Source organism: Taudactylus pleione, unplaced genomic scaffold (genome assembly GCF_031769625.1).
Source record: "Taudactylus pleione unplaced genomic scaffold, aTauple2 ptg000215l, whole genome shotgun sequence".
NCBI classification, from domain to species: Eukaryota; Metazoa; Chordata; class Amphibia; order Anura; family Myobatrachidae; genus Taudactylus; species Taudactylus pleione.
The window spans coordinates 2,452,501-2,470,179 of record NW_028284617.1 but is presented as its reverse complement, the minus strand read 5'-3'; the positions used below and the strand labels follow the sequence as shown (position 1 = coordinate 2,470,179).

Genomic DNA, 17,679 nt, shown 5'->3' with positions numbered 1-17,679 from the left:
TGTTGGTAAACAGCAGATGTTACTACTGTGATTGTTGGTAAACAGCAGATGTTACTACTGTGATTGTTGGTAAACAGCAGATGTTACTACTGTGATTGTTGGTAAACAGCAGATGTTACTACTGTGATTATTGGTAAACAGCAGATGTTACTACTGTGATTGTTGGTAAACAGCAGATGTTACTACTGTGATTGTTGGTAAACAGCAGATGTTACTACTGTGATTGTTGGTAAACAGCAGATGTTACTACTGTGATTGTTGGTAAACAGCAGATGTTACTAATGTGTTTGTTGGTAAACAGCAGATGTTACTACTGTGATTATTGGTAAACAGCAGATGTTACTACTGTGTTTGTTGGTAAACAGCAGATGTTACTACTGTAATTGTTGGTAAACAGCAGATGTTACTACTGTATTGTTGGTATTCAGCAGATGGTATTGCTGTATTTGATGGTAATCAGCAGGTGAAAATTGCTGTGATGGAACCAGGCAGGATGTTATGCCGATCACTGGTTGTCCATGGTTCTCCACCGGTCACTTACAAACGAGAATCCACGGAACCGGCGCTCCTCCACCTTAGATATTGGTGGCTCCCGTGATGCTTGAGGTGGTACCAAGTCATCCAGTTTATGATGTTCACAGGTGGTAACTGGGGTCTAGGAAAAGGAGACAAATCAGATCCATCATGTAAACACAAAATAAATACACAGTAATGGGGCTCTTTGTCACTGTGTCATAATGAAAAATAATTATGTAATGTGCAAACTCTGCTTACTATAGATAAATGTATAGATATAGATATATGTATAATGGTAACTAGATGCCTCACTGACTTTGGGTTGCTGTATAATTACATTTTAGTTTGGATTTACCCTTCTACAATATCAATGCATGTTGCATGTGAAAGGAAGAATATTGCCATAGGCAAATGCAAGGTTTTTTTTGGTTGCCCCTCTCCAGCCCACACCATGACCACAATAGAAATAGTAAACTAATAGAATTATACTAGTGTTGCATGTTCTTCTCAGTATCAGAAATGGTCAGCACCATCTGTGGATCTTTTAATGTGTCAGCCAGAAATAAATACACCTGTGCACCAACTAGGAGATCTGGAAAACATGCACTAAGGGGTGCACTACTATAAACCATCTATAGGGATCATTAATCAAGTGCACAAGGAAACTAATGTGTACATATATGCCCAGGGCAGTGCTAGGTTCTTCTGCTGCTCGCCTAGACTCCCGGACTTGCTCCAATACTCTGGAATTGTGCCCACATCTGAAATAAAAACATTCAGCTCAGGCAGGATGGCCCTATTGCCACATCTAATGGGTTAACTATGTTTGCTGGCCTTTTATATGTCAGAATTATGACACACACAGTACTTTGGGCCTGATTCACTACCGTTCGCATCTGAGATTACTTATGCAATCGACCGATCGTTGCATTCTGCGCATGGAACGCAGTGTGTGAACTGAACACTGCGATCGCAGTGACTATGCAGATCCATTGCAGAGTGATTGATAGAAAGTGCCGTTTGTGGGTGGTCACGCGGGGTGGTCGGCGAAACACAGGCGTGCCAGTGCGTTGGAACGACGTTGCCTGGGCGTGTAAAAATTATCCACTGCAATGCCGTATGCAGCCTGAGGCCTCATAGCATGAGCTGAAGTTAGCAATTCCTGAGTAAGGTCAGAGCTTGTGCAAGTGTGCATGAGGCTGCGATGGTACTCAATAGTACAGATGGTTTTGCAGTTGTACTAAACAGTACATATGTATGTGTGTAAGGTAAAGTGGGCGTCCTTATGTTCTGCGATGGCATAGTGATCGCAATGGACTAGCATACTACTATCGCAGTGAGACTGCGTGCATAATCGCTATTGCATTAGCAGTTACGATCCTTGCTGAATCAGGCCCTTTGTATGACACAGTGTAAGTGCTAATGATGCCCTCTCCATGGACTGGCCACACTCGCTCAAAATCAAGGATTTCTAAACTCCCTCTAGAAATTCTGCATTTGCCACCGATTGCAATAAATTGGCTGAAAGTAACATATACGGCTGATAATAAACATATACTGTCCATGTGTTTACAATTGAATTTCAAAAACATTCCACAAAATATTCTCCACATTCTGCATTTGGCCACAACATTTTTACAGCAGTAATTTAGCCATACTGTGGGCCTGATCCAGCAAGGATGACAAGTAAGAGATTGCATGTACTTGTCCGCTGCGAGAATATGCTAATGAATGTCATCTCAATGCCATCGCACAGCCAGCATAGAGATGCCTACTGCTACCGAGTAACATCGGCCCCTCACGCACAATTACAACAGGGTTGACCTTACTCAGAAATTGCTAACCTCATCGCACGCAGTGTGTGCACAAGCTGTGTATGTCGTTGCAGTGGCTAATTTATGCACGCCCATGAAAATGGACAGACACGCCTGCGTTTCACCAACCACTCCCCCGCCACCATCCCCAAATGCTCACGGCCTGTCACTCACTCTGCGATGGATTCCTATCTGTGTAGGTAAACGCAGTGTGATCGCAATGCTAACTCGTGCAGTGCATGCGCAGTACGCACCATCGGCGGATCTGCTTACACTGTTGCAGTTGCGATCTGTAATGAATCAGGCCCATTGTCCCTCTAGATTGGCATTTGTGTGACCATTTGTACAATGACATTCATCTCTCCTGATCACCAGCATTGTCTATGAGATAATAGGACTGTATGATGGAGCACATATTGTGTACATTCCTATATTGTACATATACTTACCGGTGGCATTATGAATGGGGGACATATCCTGCCAGCCTCCAGGTCTTCCCAGTTAATGGGCCAGAAAAACTGATGATCTTTGATGTTAATATATAGTCGCTGCCTTCTTTCTGGGGATTTGCATAGGAACTATCAAAGGAATAAACAGAAAAGTATAGAGTGTTAATGGTAGATAAGTACTAGCTGACCAATGTCATTCCTTTTCCTTATGCTACTTTATTCTCAGGGTGACATATATAAAATATTACATTTTGTCTTACAACTACAGCCATGGCCAAAACTTTTGAGAATGACACACGTATTGGTTTTCACAAAGTCTGCTGCTTCAGTTTTTGCATATACTCCAGAATGTCATGAAGAGTGATCAGATGATTTGCAATTAATTGCAAAGTCCCTCTTTGCCATGACAATGAACTTAAGAGCTGATTCAGAGAAGCTCGCTAGATGTGTATGCAAATTGCGTAGGTAGTGCAATCGCACAGCAATGCATTTGCACACCCAGTATTTCTTAGAGAGCGATCACATAGTGTATGCAGACACCCCCCAGCCTGTCTTAAGATCCTCACTTGTGCACATCATGCCCAGGAAGTGTATCCAACCATCGGTACATTACCATACCCTGCCGCAAGCACTGCGAGCACTTCTGTGTAAATACAAGCCAGGTGACGTGTACTATGATGCTGTCTTATAATCATGCACACTTCTAAAATGCAGTTGAGATGCTCAGGCATGCCTGTGTTTGCACCTCCACTCCCTTGTTTTTAATGGCCAGCCCCTGTTACCACCTACAAACTGCTTCCCCTGTCACTCACTCTGCTGGGCTGTCTATGCGCAGTGAGCGAACACATTGTGAGCTTTCGCTAAGGTATGCGCACTGCGATGCATACACACTGCATACCATCGGCAGCAGTGAACGTTTGCATTTTAGCAAGTGGGTCTGAATGAGCTCCTTAATCCCAAAAACAAAATTTCCACTGCATTTCACCCCTGCCACAAAAGGACCAGCTGGCGACATGTCAATGATTCTCTTGTTAACACAGGTGATGCTGATTGAGTTAGAATTAACAGACTGGAAGCTTTAAAAGGAGGGTGGTGCTTGAAATCATTGTTCTTCCTCTGTCAACCATGGTTACCTGCAAGGAAACACATGCAGTCATCGTTGCTTTGTACAAAATGGGCTTCACAGGCAAGGATATTGCTGCTAGTAAGATTGCACCTAAATCAACCATTTATCGGATCATGAAGAACTTCAAGGAGAGAGGTTCAATAGTTGTGAAGAAGGCTTCGGGGTGCCCAAGAAAGTCCAGCATGCACCAGGACCGTCTCCTAAAGTTGATGCAGCGGGATTGGGGCACCACCAGTGCAGAGCTTGCTCAGGAATGGCAGCAGGCAGGTGTGAGTGCATATTAACGCACAGTGAGGTGACGACTTTTGGAGGATGGCCTGGTGTCAAGAAGTGCAGCAAAGAAGCCACTTCTCTCTAGAAAAAACATCAGGGACAGACTGATATTCTGCAAAAGGTACAGGGATTGACTGCTGAGGACTGGGGTAAAGTTATTTTCTCTGATGAATCCCCTTTCAGATTGTTTAGGGCATCTGGAAAATCACTTGTCTGGAGAAGGAACGGTGAGCGCTACCATCAGTCCTGTGTCATGCCAACAGTAAAGCATCCTGAGAGCATTCATGTGTGGGGTTGCTTCTCAGCCAAGGGAGTGGGCTCACTCACAATTTTGCCTAAGAGCACAGCCATGAAAAAGAATGGTACCAAAACATCCTCCAAGAGCAACTTCTCCCAAGAACAGTTTGGTGACAAACAATGCCTTTTTCAGCATGATGGAGCACCTTGCCATAAGGCAAAAGTGATAACTAAGTGGCTAGGGGAACAGGTCCATGGCCAGGAAACTCCCCAGCAGAGCTGTAACTAGACTTTTTGGTGCCCTGAGCCAGAAAGGACATTAGCACCCCCTATTTTTCAAATAGGGACATAATGCACCCAAAAAAAGGGGAAAGGCCTCATGGGGAAGGACCAGGGAAGAGATGGGGTAGGCCAGAAAATGCTTGGATGAAATAAGAGGAAGCTAGAAGTGAGAATGATAATAAACAGAAAATTAACAGGCCTGAACATTGCCGCTTGTCCTGCGGTGCCCTAGTTACAGCCCTGCTCCCCAGACCTTAATCCCATTGAGAACTTTTGGTCAATCCTCAAGAGGTGGGTGGACAAACAAAAAGCCACAAATTCTGACAAACTCCAAGCATCGATTAGGCAAGAATGGGCGGCCATCTGTCAGTATGTGGCCCAGAAGTTGATTGACAGCATGCCAGGGCGAATTGCAGAGGTCTTGAAAAAGAAGGGTCAGCACTGCAAATATTGACTCATTGCATAAATAAACTTAATGTAATTGCCAATAAAAGCCTGACACTTATGAAATGCTTGTAATTTTACTTCAGTATACCATAGTAACATCTGACAAAAACACAGAAGCAGCAAACTTTGTGAAAACCAATACTTGTCATTCAAAACATTTGGCCATGGCTGTACATTTGCTGGGAGTGTATTCATTAGTATTAATGTATGTTCTCAGACCTGTGCCTTATTTCCCCTGTGACTGTATAATCTCCTGACCCTGTGATAAGCCTGTATACTGCATACTCACTCGCTTTAGGATGTTAGTGATGCCAGGACTGAGTTCCTCTGGGTAGACTGGGTTATCGTTTAGGACAGATTTTATAACCTCAACAGACTCTTCACCACAGTAAAAGGGTTGGTCTCCTGTGGCCATCTCAAATACCATGACACCCAAGGAAAAAATGTCTACCATGGCATCATACGGCTTCTTTCTAAGCATCTGTAAAAACATGATGGAGAAACAGATGATTAGTACATTGTCCAACCTGGCAGGAGGCACCGGGTTATGCTGACACCTCTCCTTTTTGTGCACAATGAAACATCTGATGGAAGGAAGAATATCAATGAACATATACAGGCAATTACACAGACAGCATTCAGCTGAGGGTTTATGTGAGAGAAATCAATTACTAAATTAAAATAACTGTTATGATAAATAATGACCGTGTATATTATACTAGAGAGCCAAAGCAAACACCGAGGCAAATGAGGCAATCACAGCAATAAATATGGAGAAAGTGCAATGATTACTTATATAGGAATATGATCATGTACATAAAGCTGTGGTGCCCAGTAGAGTAGTCAGCAGTTGGTATACATGGAGCTGCAGCGTGATGCTGGCACATTAGTGGGTGGAGAGACTTGGCAGCATTACTCGTCAGTGGAATCCTCTGTGAATGATGGAAGACAGAAGACACAAGTGACGGGGAAGCTACTGATACTTTCAGCCGCTTATGTCACAGGAAGTGCTGGATAAGCTGCAGCGTGCAGAAGTACACCTGGGGGACTGCAGAGGAAGGACAGCTTGGCCATCTTTTTGGAAGCTATTTAAATATGGAAGTGGGAACATCAAGAGGGGTTAGAGCTCCCTGACTGAATGTACCACAAGGTCATAAGACTCATTTGGGGAATGAATACCCTGTGGAAGCCATTCATACACTGTACTGCCTACTATATATTGTTACTGAATCATTCCTGGTATAGGCTTTTACGCTTTGGTAAAAGGTTTTTATTAATGTAAACTCACTCATCTACTAAGCTCTCACCCACACCTCACCTCCCTACATCTCCAGCCTCATCTCCTCACATGCTTCCTCCCACCCTCATCTCTCTGCTAATCTCCCTGATCACCACTTCCCACTCTCACAGTCAGGACTTCTCCTGGGCCTCTCCTAACCTCTGGAACTCCCTCCCTCACTCCATTAGTCTTTCACCTGCTTCCCAGACTTTACATGTATTGTTTTCATTCTACCCTACTACCCTCCCTACTACCTCTATAGTCTCTGCCCATCTCTACTTTACCCTCTGCCCCCTATTGTGTCCACCCATATCCCCTAAAGATCATAAGATCGTGAGAGCAGGGCCCTCTTTCCTTTTTTCATCTCTACATAATTATGCTAAGTGAACATTGCAATGCTTGGGTCTATTCATAAATAACAATGTTCCCACACCATGTTGCCGCATATCACAGTGATATGCAATGTGACATCTTATATAGGAAGAAGCGGTGATAGCCTCTTTCTCTGGCCAAAAACTCCACTTCACTGCCTAATAATTACAGCCCATGTGACTACGGGCCTAATACAGAGGTGAATGCAGTGGAGCGATTTTTTTCCACATACTGTGATTGATTAGTAACGATGGGGGGAGGTAACGGGGGTGAGGATACAAAAACACAGGCATGTCACCACCGTATTCTGGGCCCCTCCTAGTCAGTCTCTGCGCATTTGTTTGCAGATGGACTGGGCCCGGCCTCTTAGTTGAGACGGACATTATGAGACACCATAGGGTTGCTCAGAAGTTCAATTCTGGGACCGATGTTGGGGCTATTGTATGTAAGCGGCGCATCCGAGACACCGGCCGGTGGGGCATCTCTGTACACAAGACAGTGGCTGAGTCATTAACATATTTTCACAAGTTCGCTGCATCCAAAATCTCAGTTACAGTACAAATGCAACAGCTGCCACCTCTGCATAAGCCCCTATGTAACATTGCTTACTTGGATATATTAGTCTGTACTTATATAATTTTGTGTCACTTCTCTTCCTCTTGAAAATATTCTTCTGGACTATAACCTGATTCAGAGATGGACCCTAATCATGCTGCAAATGTGTACACAGCGACTGTGCAAGAATATGCAAATGTCACAGTCACCTAGATTTGTATTGAGCCGCTCACCGGTGACTTCACAAATCCAAGTGACTGTACAAAGACCCAGCATTAGTCATAGATCAGTTGATTATCGGATTTCTGAGTAACCCTATTGTCACACAGAGTGTCCACGGCAACTGAGAACCATTTTTCTGTGTACAGGATCACAGACAGCGACATGCACCCAAAATGGTCACCAAATGCCTCCCCCTTTACTCCCCCCAAATGTACCCGGCCTGTCAATCACACTGCAAGAAAATAGTCGCTCCGACAGCTGGCGGTAATGGAACTTGATACATGCTCAGATTCCGATAATTGCTCAATTGCGCAAACATCTGCATTGCGGTCCTGATTCAAAGTAATATGCAAACCCGATGGTATGTGTACTATTGCGATGTTAGAAGACTGGTGCATGTGCAGGATCTGTACTACACAGGCGCCAGTCTCTACTGCAAGATCTCTCACAGTTCCCCAAAGCTAGAGACTGATTCACAGGCTGCGGCCATTTGGGGGCAGGGAGTGGGTGGAGCTAGCCTCCATGTCTTGTCCCATTATTGCAGGAGTGTTGAGGCCAGGGTCTGCGTCTTCCAACACAAACTTCCTGGCCTCGACTACGCAGCTGCTAGGTGCAATCTGAGTAACCTCAGGGTTACTTAGATTGCAGGTTGTCTTGAAGAAGATCTGATGCTGCGTCTTAGGGCACAGCAATTGTATCTGCGATGCTGTCATGAGGCCTCTATGTACACCAGACGCTTCCTGCTGCATTAGTATATCAGCTGTACGGTATTGCACAGCTAATTCCCTGCAGCTGTGCAATACCACACAATGCTGGCTTAGGCCCTGTATCCATCCCTGACTCAGACCCTGCGTCCATCCCTGACTCAGACCCTGCCTCCATCCCTGACTCAGACCCTGCGTCCATCCCTGACTCAGACCCTGCGTCCATCCCTGACTCAGACCCTGCGTCCATCCCTGACTCAGACCCTGCCTCCATCCCTGACTCAGACCCTGCCTCCATCCCTGACTCAGACCCTGCGTCCATCCCTGATTCAGGCCCTGCGTCCATCCCTGACTCAGACCCTGCGTCTATCCCTGACTCAGACCCTGCGTCCATCCCTGACTCAGACCCTGCCTCCATCCCTGACTCAGGCCCTGCCTCCATCCCTGACTCAGACCCTGCGTCCATCCCTGACTCAGACCCTGCGTCCATCCCTGACTCAGACCCTGCCTCCATCCCTGACTCAGACCCTGCCTCCATCCCTGACTCAGACCCTGCGTCCATCCCTGATTCAGGCCCTGCGTCCATCCCTGACTCAGACCCTGCGTCTATCCCTGACTCAGACCCTGCGTCCATCCCTGACTCAGACCCTGCCTCCATCCCTGACTCAGGCCCTGCCTCCATCCCTGACTCAGACCCTGCATCCATCCCTGACTCAGACCCTGCCTCCATCCCTGACTCAGACCCTGCGTCCATCCCTGACTCAGACCCTGCCTCCATCCCTGACTCAGACCCTGCCTCCATCCCTGACTCAGACCCTGCGTCCATCCCTGATTCAGGCCCTGCGTCCATCCCTGACTCAGACCCTGCGTCCATCCCTGACTCAGACCCTGCGTCCATCCCTGACTCAGACCCTGCGTCCATCCCTGACTCAGGCCCTCCGTCCATCCCTGACTCAGACCCTGCATCCATCCCTGACTAAGACCCTGTGTTTAGATATCATTAAGAACCAAGATGTTGTCCGATTAATAGTGAAATGGAGATACAGTATGAGAAGCCTGTAGACAATTAATCTGTTACTTACCTCAGGGGCCATGTAACCCACCGTCCCAGCAGCTCCTGATATCTTCTGGCCATTGGTGTTTTTAACTGCAAGGCCAAAATCACCAATTTTGGCATGGCCAACAGCATCTAGGAGCACGTTCTCCGGTTTGATGTCCCTGTGAGGAGAATGAGTGTAAGTTCTGCCTGTCAGACAGCTACCAGCTGTATAACTGTTTGTTACAGAGAAAGATTCCCAGAGACACAATAAGAACCATGTCAGCGTCACAGTGGGAAAAAGGGATCAGTGATGTAAAACATGGTGACTGTAGGGAGGCAATCACTGTGACTGACAGCTGCATAGAGTCACTATGGGGCCTATTTATTAGTTATCAGGTTTTAGACCTAATAAACATAATTTCTTATCTATATCTATAGTGGCAGCCATTGCCGTGCAGACATCCTATGGATCCCTTTCCCAATAACTATCTGAAGATGGTGTTAGCTAATGGGGCCAAGCTCCAGAATACTTCACATTCCAGAGCTTGGTAAAATCGGCATATACAGTATGCAGCCCCCATAGAAACCTATAGAAACCTATGGCGGCTGCTTTTGTGATTAAACTGGGGGATTGCAGCAGATATCCCCAATATGTGCTGAGATTCCCTATACATACATTCAGGGGTTACTTAATATTTGCAGGTACCACCTAAAAATTGGTATTTTCAGGGGAAATCTATGATAAATAGGCCCCTATGTATGTGGTGGGATAAAGATGGAGATAAGAGGATGTGTGAAGCAGTCACAAGAACCTCGCCCTACATATCATGTAACTCAAGAATGAATGATCCCCCATTTGCAGAAAAGGGCAGAGACACTTCTCTATAGCCTGACCCCCAGCAACATAATAGCTATACTGTAACTGCATATAGGGGGTTACTGTATGTGATCATTAGAAATAACGAGTTACCTATGGATAATGCCCCTTGAGTGGAGGAATTGGAGCCCACAAAGGATTTCTGCTGTTAAAAATCTGATGAGGAAGAAAGAACATAAATATTAATAGCAAATATTTTTAAAGTAAAATGACCAATAATGAGATAGTACATTCCCCCTGATATAGTATCAGAGTATAAGAGTGACACGTGACATATTATTATCACACATGGGGCGGGATGCATGATGCATTGCACTCGCGATGCATTCCACCGGTCATCGCATGCATGCTGGTGTTGGTATAGCTGGTATGCATGACGATCACCGCAAAGGACCGCTCTGTCGGTAAGAGCGTCCCTTTGCGATGGAGGGACATTCGGGTCTTTGACCCAGAAGCCCCTCTGGCATGTGCTGTGGAGAATGCTGGGAAGGATTTGATTGGAAACCTCTCTCAGCACTCTGCTGAGAGAAGCCCATGGGCTCCTATTGGTAATCCCAACAGGAAGATGTCATTACCCACCGCGCCCTCCGAGGCTAGGTGCATATGAGAAATGCACATTTTCGACCACATTTCTGCCCTTGATGCATCCCGCCCATGCTCTTTGTATAGCTGAGTAACACAATGGAGCCCCTGTGTCCAGGAGACTCTGTATTATACACAGACCTGTCACCATGGACACCTATAAAGGCCCAGCCTGGATTTGTTAGGCCGCATAGGCCGGGTCCTACTACAGCCCAGGTGCAGGGATGGAAACACTGATGTTCCTATTTGTCATATCAATAATAATAATAGTAATAATATACCCACGTTCTCTTTTACCTGCTAGTGGCATCACCTAATGGGGCACTCTTCTCTATTAGCTGGTATAGATCTCCCCCACTCAGGTACTCCATGATGAATATGATGTGTTCCTGTATAGGAATCAGAGAGTATGATATAAGTTACATTATGGACATTACTCTGACACACAGCAGATTATAATCAGTAATACTCAGTCACCACTAGTGATGTGAATGAGGCCCAATGTATACGCTGTATACAGCCCGTCTTCTGTCTGAGATGGGCCTCTACATATATAATGTCCACAGGACACGGGGTAAGTGATTGAGTCAGTGTTGGACAGTGAGGAGCATGGGATGAAGGATCCCAGATACTACACAAATGTACAGAATTAGGATAATAAACCTCTGTGTCAGAATAATGCGTCATACAATATGTGCCATTGGAATTATGCGGGGTCCAATAATGGTAAAATAATTGTCTTATATTACAGAAGCTGTGATATTCAGAAGTTAGTTTCAATTATGACAGATACAGAGACTCTTACCGGGGTCTGGGATGCTGCATAGCCATGGGTGAAGAAACTGCTGTTGCCAGTGACTTGCAGGATGTCCCGCTCTATAAATATAGGGTTCTTGCCCCTTAGTAGTGTCCTCTTCTTCACCAGTTTTACTGCCAGCTGCTCTCTGCTGTTGGGGTGGGATGCCAGCAGTACCTGCATGAGACAGATAATTTTACTGGTATGAATACCCCTTTCCCACTGCTGCAATAACCCTGGTTATTGCCGGGTCGATCCAGGTCACTGCTGAGTGGAAAATGGTCCTGGAAAAATAACCCAAGTCAAGTGACCGAGGAATCTAACCCAGGTCATGACCAGAGTTGATATCAGAAAGGAACTGAGTATCGGTCCACTATAAACAGCATGACCAGAGTCACGATGACCCGGGTCATTCCTCAAACCAGGGGATGGCCTGGCTTCAGTAATGCTTGGAGAATACATCAGCTTCAAAAGTCCACTGTAATGCCGGACCCGGGATATAACTCAGGTCCAGCTGCTGGTGTAAAAGGGGTAAAACCTGGCTCTGACCCGTGCTTACTCTGTGCTCAGTGCTCACAGCTGGGTTTTTGGTGGGACAGGGTATAAGAGTTAGAAGCAATTTGCAATGTTATTTAGCTGTGGAACCTGCCTGGTTGACACTCCCAAAGATCATTGTACAAACAGGAGACAGCAAGATAAATTGACAACAGCAAGGTGAGAACGTCCCATCACCCCGTAGGGAAAGTACAGGGGATGAGCGTCTTCCCTGAGCCCAGGATTGTAGATCTTTTGTGCCCAACATTTATTACAGAAAGCCCAATCTCCCCATCTAGTAGATCCTTGTGGGTCTTCACTTGTTCCTGAGATACCAACCATCACCAGCTTCTCAGCCCCTATAGTCTCTGTAATAGCCTGTACACAAGCAGGACATTGAAGTGAGCTTATTTGGTGACTGTTCTGGGCAACAAAATGTAAGAACAATGGAGCCCCAGTTTTGAGCAGACAGCACCATATCCATACCTCCCAACTGTCCCGCATTCAGCGGGACAGTCCGGTTTTTCTGGGACTGTCCCGCTGTCCCACCCATGGGCCGCAGTGTCCAGCAGTAGGGGGAAGTTGGGGGAAGCATACACTGCTGCTCTGCATAGCAGAGCAGCGGATATGCAGAGCACAGCATCTATTCACAGCATGGGGGAGAAGCCCGGGGGCAGCCCAGCATCTCAGAGATGCTGGGAACGCCTTTTAGTGATGTAAATGGGGGTGTGCCATTAGGCAACATCCCCTTTACCATCTCGTAATGCCCCCTTTTCGGGCGCGCATCTCCAGTCACAAATGTTGGGAGGTATGTCATATCTAACATTGGCATATTACAATACAAAAACGCAGAGTAGAACTGTCCCCTAGCACCTCAGAGGTAACAGAGGATTTCAAAGCAGGGAGTGGTACAACAGGCTGTATGATAATAACTAATATCATTGCCATGCATGTGTGCCCTAGCTCTGCCCTGACACCTACACTGGCCACACCCCTGTCAGCTGTACTAAGCAACAGTCCAAAACCATATATGGAGGTGAGTGTGGGAATGTGCCACTGTATACTCTATATTTGCCTTGTTACATAGGCCCCATTGTATTTTTAATGGAGAGCTCCCAATGTAAACACCTATGTGCATGTAATGATAATTATATTTAGATATGAGCGGTACAGATTCTGTGGAATCCAAACCGCTCTGAACATAGGGGATCCCAGTCCACCCGAACCCTGTTCGAGTGTTCCCTGCCTGACTCGGATCCCCATTAGAGGCCGAGCCGCAGCCTCCTGATGTCGGATTCTCATGAGAGAATCCGACGTCAGGGCTCCTCTAGTGTAGGGCAGACCACTGTGATAGCTGTCTGCCCTACACAGACACAAACACACAGCCGCCAGTGGCAGCTGTGTGTTTGTAAAAGCAGCCAATGAGAGTCAGGCAGACTCTTATTGGCTGCTGCACGGAGGAAGACGGTTGGAGCTCACTCATGAGCTCTGTCTTCCGCCTCCCTCCACGCGTAACAGAGTAGAGCAGAGTGTACAGAGACAGGAGCGGGGATTCAGGTAAGTACTACTGGGGGCCTGCTAATGGGGGCACTAATACTGGGGGCCTACTACTGGGGGCACTACTACTGGGGGGCATACTACTGGGGGCATGCTAATGGGGTCACTGATACTGGGGAGCATACTACTACTGGGGGCATGCTTATGGGGGACTACTACTGGGGGCCTGCTACAGAGGGCATACTACTATGGGGCATACTACTGGGGGAATGCTAATGGGGGCACTACTACTAGGGGGCATACTACTACTGGAGGCATACTACTGGGGGCCTGCTAATGGGGGCACTACTACTGAGGGCCTGCTAATGGGGGCACTACTACTGGGGGGCATACTACTATTGGGGCTTGCTACTGGGGGCACTACTACTGGGGGCCTGCTAATGGGGGGCATACTACTGGGGGGCACTACTACTGGGGGCCTGCTAATGGGGTGCACTGATACTAGGGGGGCATACTACTACTGGGGGCACTGCTACTTGGGGCATACTACTAGGGGCATGCTAATGGGGGCACTGCCACTGGGGGCACTACTACTGGGGGCCTGCTAATAGGGGCACTACTACTGGGGGCCTGCTAATGGGGGCACTGCTACTAGGGGGGCATACTACTACTGGGGGCACTGCTACTTGGGGCATACTACTAGGGGCATGCTAATGGGGGCACTGCTACTGGGGGCATACTGCTACTGGGGGCACTACTACTGGAGGCCTGCTAATAGGGGCACTACTACTGGGGGCCTGCTAATGGGGGCACTGCTACTGGGTGGCATACTACTACTGGGGGCACTACTAATGGGGGCACTACTACTGGGGGGCATACTACTGGGGGCCTGCTAATGGGGGCACTACTACTGGGGGGCATACTATTGGGGGCACTGCTACTGGGGGGCATACTACTACTGGGGGCACTGCATAGGGAGCCCTACTACTAAGGGGACTGCATAGGGGGCACCACTACTGGGGGCATTGTGTAAGGGACACCACTGCTGTGGGCATTGTATAAGTGGCACTACTACTGTGGGCATTGTATAAGGGGCATTACTACTTTGGGCTTTGTGTATAAGGGTCATTACTGTGGGCATTGCGTAAAATGGTCACTACTGTGGACATTGTGTAAAAGGGTCACTATTGTGGGCATTGTGTATAAGGGTCACTACTATGGGCATTGTGTAAAAGGGTCACTACTGTTGGCATTGTGTAAAAGGAGCACTCCTGTGGGCATTGTGTAAAAGGAGCACTCCTGTGGGTATTGTGTAAAAGGGTAACTACTGTGGGCATTGTGTAAAAGGGGCACTACTGTGTCGTAACATAAATAAGAGACACTACTTTATGGTGTAATGTGAATCAGGGGCACTATGAGCCATATTCAATTAGAGGCGAAGTTTTCGCCTGTCCGACTGTTCGCTTCATTCGCCTGTTTCAGAGGCGAATTTATTCCGTGATCGTCCCCGCTTTTCGCCTAATTCAATTGCAAAACAGGCGAACACGGAAATAGGCGAATGCGGAACAGGTGAAAAGTACTGAAAGAATTGGGGAAATCAGTCTGTACCCCAGAAAAAGATGCACTAACATAGGGAATCAATATAGATGTGTACTAATAGCCCTAATAAAACTATTTTGCGTACTTAAGTTGTGTAAATTGGCTGCTATTAGCGTCTTTGTAAAAGTGGTGAAGAATGGCATAAAGCTGTATTTTTTGGTGAAAATAAGTAGTCCAGACAAATTTGGGGAGCTTGAAAATGGGTGCTAGCATATTCTTATGAATATCCACCTGCTGCATGCACCTGCAATCCCAAAAACACCTGACCCATACTTGTGGACCCCCAAGAAATATTTTTCGCTACTTTTAATGTTTATCCCCCCACTTTTTAAATTTACACCCCAAAAATGACATGCCTTTTTTGGGGTGTTCTTAGGTTTTAGTTTCTGGTTTTTTTTGCGTATTTGTCCTTTGGGGGCTGTCCCAAGGGGTCTGAGTTGTTTCCCCATGTTTGCACCCCAAAATAAAGATTTTGCATTTGTTTTCACCAGCTATTGATTGGAGAATCATTTTTGGAGAATTGTTTCCACTTAGGCGAAATTGTCCTGGAATTGAATTTGGCGAATTTATTTTAGGCAAATTTTTCACAAAAAAACAGGCGAATATGGCTTTTCGCCTCTAATTGAATTCCCCTCTATGTGCTGTGTAATGTGAATAAGATTGTGCACTGTGACTCCTAAGGCCGTAGCCCACTTTGTAAACAAGTACTGTGATTCTGCTGGCCGTACCCCACTGGGTGGGTGCACTACTTTTCATTTCTGCCACTGCTGTGTGGCAATCTGTCATTGATGTGCTTTATTACTGTGGTGTCTGCGCCGCTGCTTTGTCGCTTGGTAACCAGTCAGATCACTGCAACCTTTGGCCAATAATGGTGAAAACTATAATTTAAACTGTGAGGTGGTCTAAATTGACTGTAAATGACTGGAAATCAAGGTTATTTAGGTTAATAATACTCTAGGAAGAAAAAAAAGCCCAATTTATGTGATTTTAGCTTTTGTTTGTCAAGTTTTGTAAAAAAATCCAAATCCAAATCCAAAGCAAGACGACGAATTAGAACCAAATCCAAATCCGGCAAAAATGGTCCTGCGCACATTCCTAATTATATTATATAGTTATTAAAGCAAAGTTCTTAAGATATATTTGCTGCATTGTTTACAGGTAAGTCACCAAATATGTACTAATCACTTACCTTCCCGAAACCGCCCTCTCCAATAATACTGTGGTAGATCAAACATTCCAATATATGAGAGGCAGCGGCTGTTTCCGGGGGGCTGGCTGGAGGGGTCCCACTTACACCTTGTGGCATAAAGAGAAATCACATTTATTGACTGATATAAACATAGATATTTGGCAATATTTCATTTAAAGGTTTGAGATAATTATATCATAGAAAGTATTTATACTCTGTATTATATAGTATCTGGTAAGAATATTGTTATGTTGCCTAATTATATGTTGTTGGGGTGTAAGAGAAATGAAATAAATGAATAGGGAATAGCTGCCAGCATTGGATAGGACAATGTAACAGTCACAGGTGCTGCAGAATAGTAATAACAAGGTATAAAGATGTTGCAGAGTTAGGTGATAGGGAAAGGACGTGAATGGTGGTGAGAGGTGAGAACATGACGTCACCGTATTGCACGTAAGTACTAACCTACACCTCACTTACTTCTCTATTACATTACATGTGGGGGGAGATGTATCAAACCTATAGCAACCAATCAGCTTCTGTCATTTTAAAGCTTTTTATTGTTAGACAATTTGATACATCTCTCCCTTATTAGTGTTTTCAAGCAAAAGGCTTTTTACCTGCTCTTCCCTTTTTAAATTTCTTTTGATGGTCTGGGGCTTCACTTTTGTGAGTTCTCTTATTGCCCCTCCGAGCTGTGAGCTCTATGATGGGAGCACTGGGTCCCTCTCCTGGGCTGTCATGTCTCAGCTCCTCCTTCTTTTTCTTATTGCAGCCAGTGTCCCCGGTCTTGTCTAAGGGTCTCTTTACAGCTGATCTCTTGCTGATGGTGTTGTCTACCTTGGGCCTCTTATTAGGGGCCTTACCTGGCTGCTTTGATGTTCTAGCCTGGTTCCTGTTGTTCTTACACTGATGGTCCTCTCTCACCTCAATATCTCCTCCCTCTGTGATATTGGGAGAATCTCCTCTTCCCACACAGATATCCTCCTTATTACTCCTACTACTCTCCTTAATAGGAGACCTGTTGTTATCTGGTCGCCTTTTCCTCTTTCTTGATCTCATATCAAGATAAATCAAGAAAAATAAAGAAAAATTCGCTAAGCACGAATAAAATCGCCTTCACACTGCAATAGGTGAAAACACACAAACGTATCTTATGCAGGTAAGCAACTGAGCCAGCAGCTCTATGACATCATAAAGCTTTGTGACATCACCAGCTGCTGTAGGCCCAGTGTCACTGCCTGTTACCCACAGTGCCTATAATACAACCATGTTTATATAAATTACTGG

General features: G+C 45.9%; 1 protein-coding gene across 1 annotated transcript in view; it reads right to left on the bottom strand.

Moving 5' to 3' along the window:
• Nucleotides 1-505: 505 nt before the first annotated feature.
• The window catches only part of LOC148517514 (protein kinase C delta type-like), a 24,991-nt gene continuing 7,817 nt past the window's right edge, over nucleotides 506-17,679 (bottom strand). Inside the window, exons 2-9 of the mRNA XM_088478586.1 lie at nucleotides 16,390-16,496; nucleotides 11,580-11,747; nucleotides 11,072-11,163; nucleotides 10,286-10,348; nucleotides 9,341-9,494; nucleotides 5,434-5,610; nucleotides 2,780-2,908; nucleotides 506-655 (exon numbers count right to left, since the gene is read on the bottom strand). Of these exons, the coding sequence (XP_088334712.1) occupies nucleotides 506-655; nucleotides 2,780-2,908; nucleotides 5,434-5,610; nucleotides 9,341-9,494; nucleotides 10,286-10,348; nucleotides 11,072-11,163; nucleotides 11,580-11,747; nucleotides 16,390-16,496 (1,040 nt within the window). The remainder of the gene's footprint in view (nucleotides 656-2,779; nucleotides 2,909-5,433; nucleotides 5,611-9,340; nucleotides 9,495-10,285; nucleotides 10,349-11,071; nucleotides 11,164-11,579; nucleotides 11,748-16,389; nucleotides 16,497-17,679) is intronic.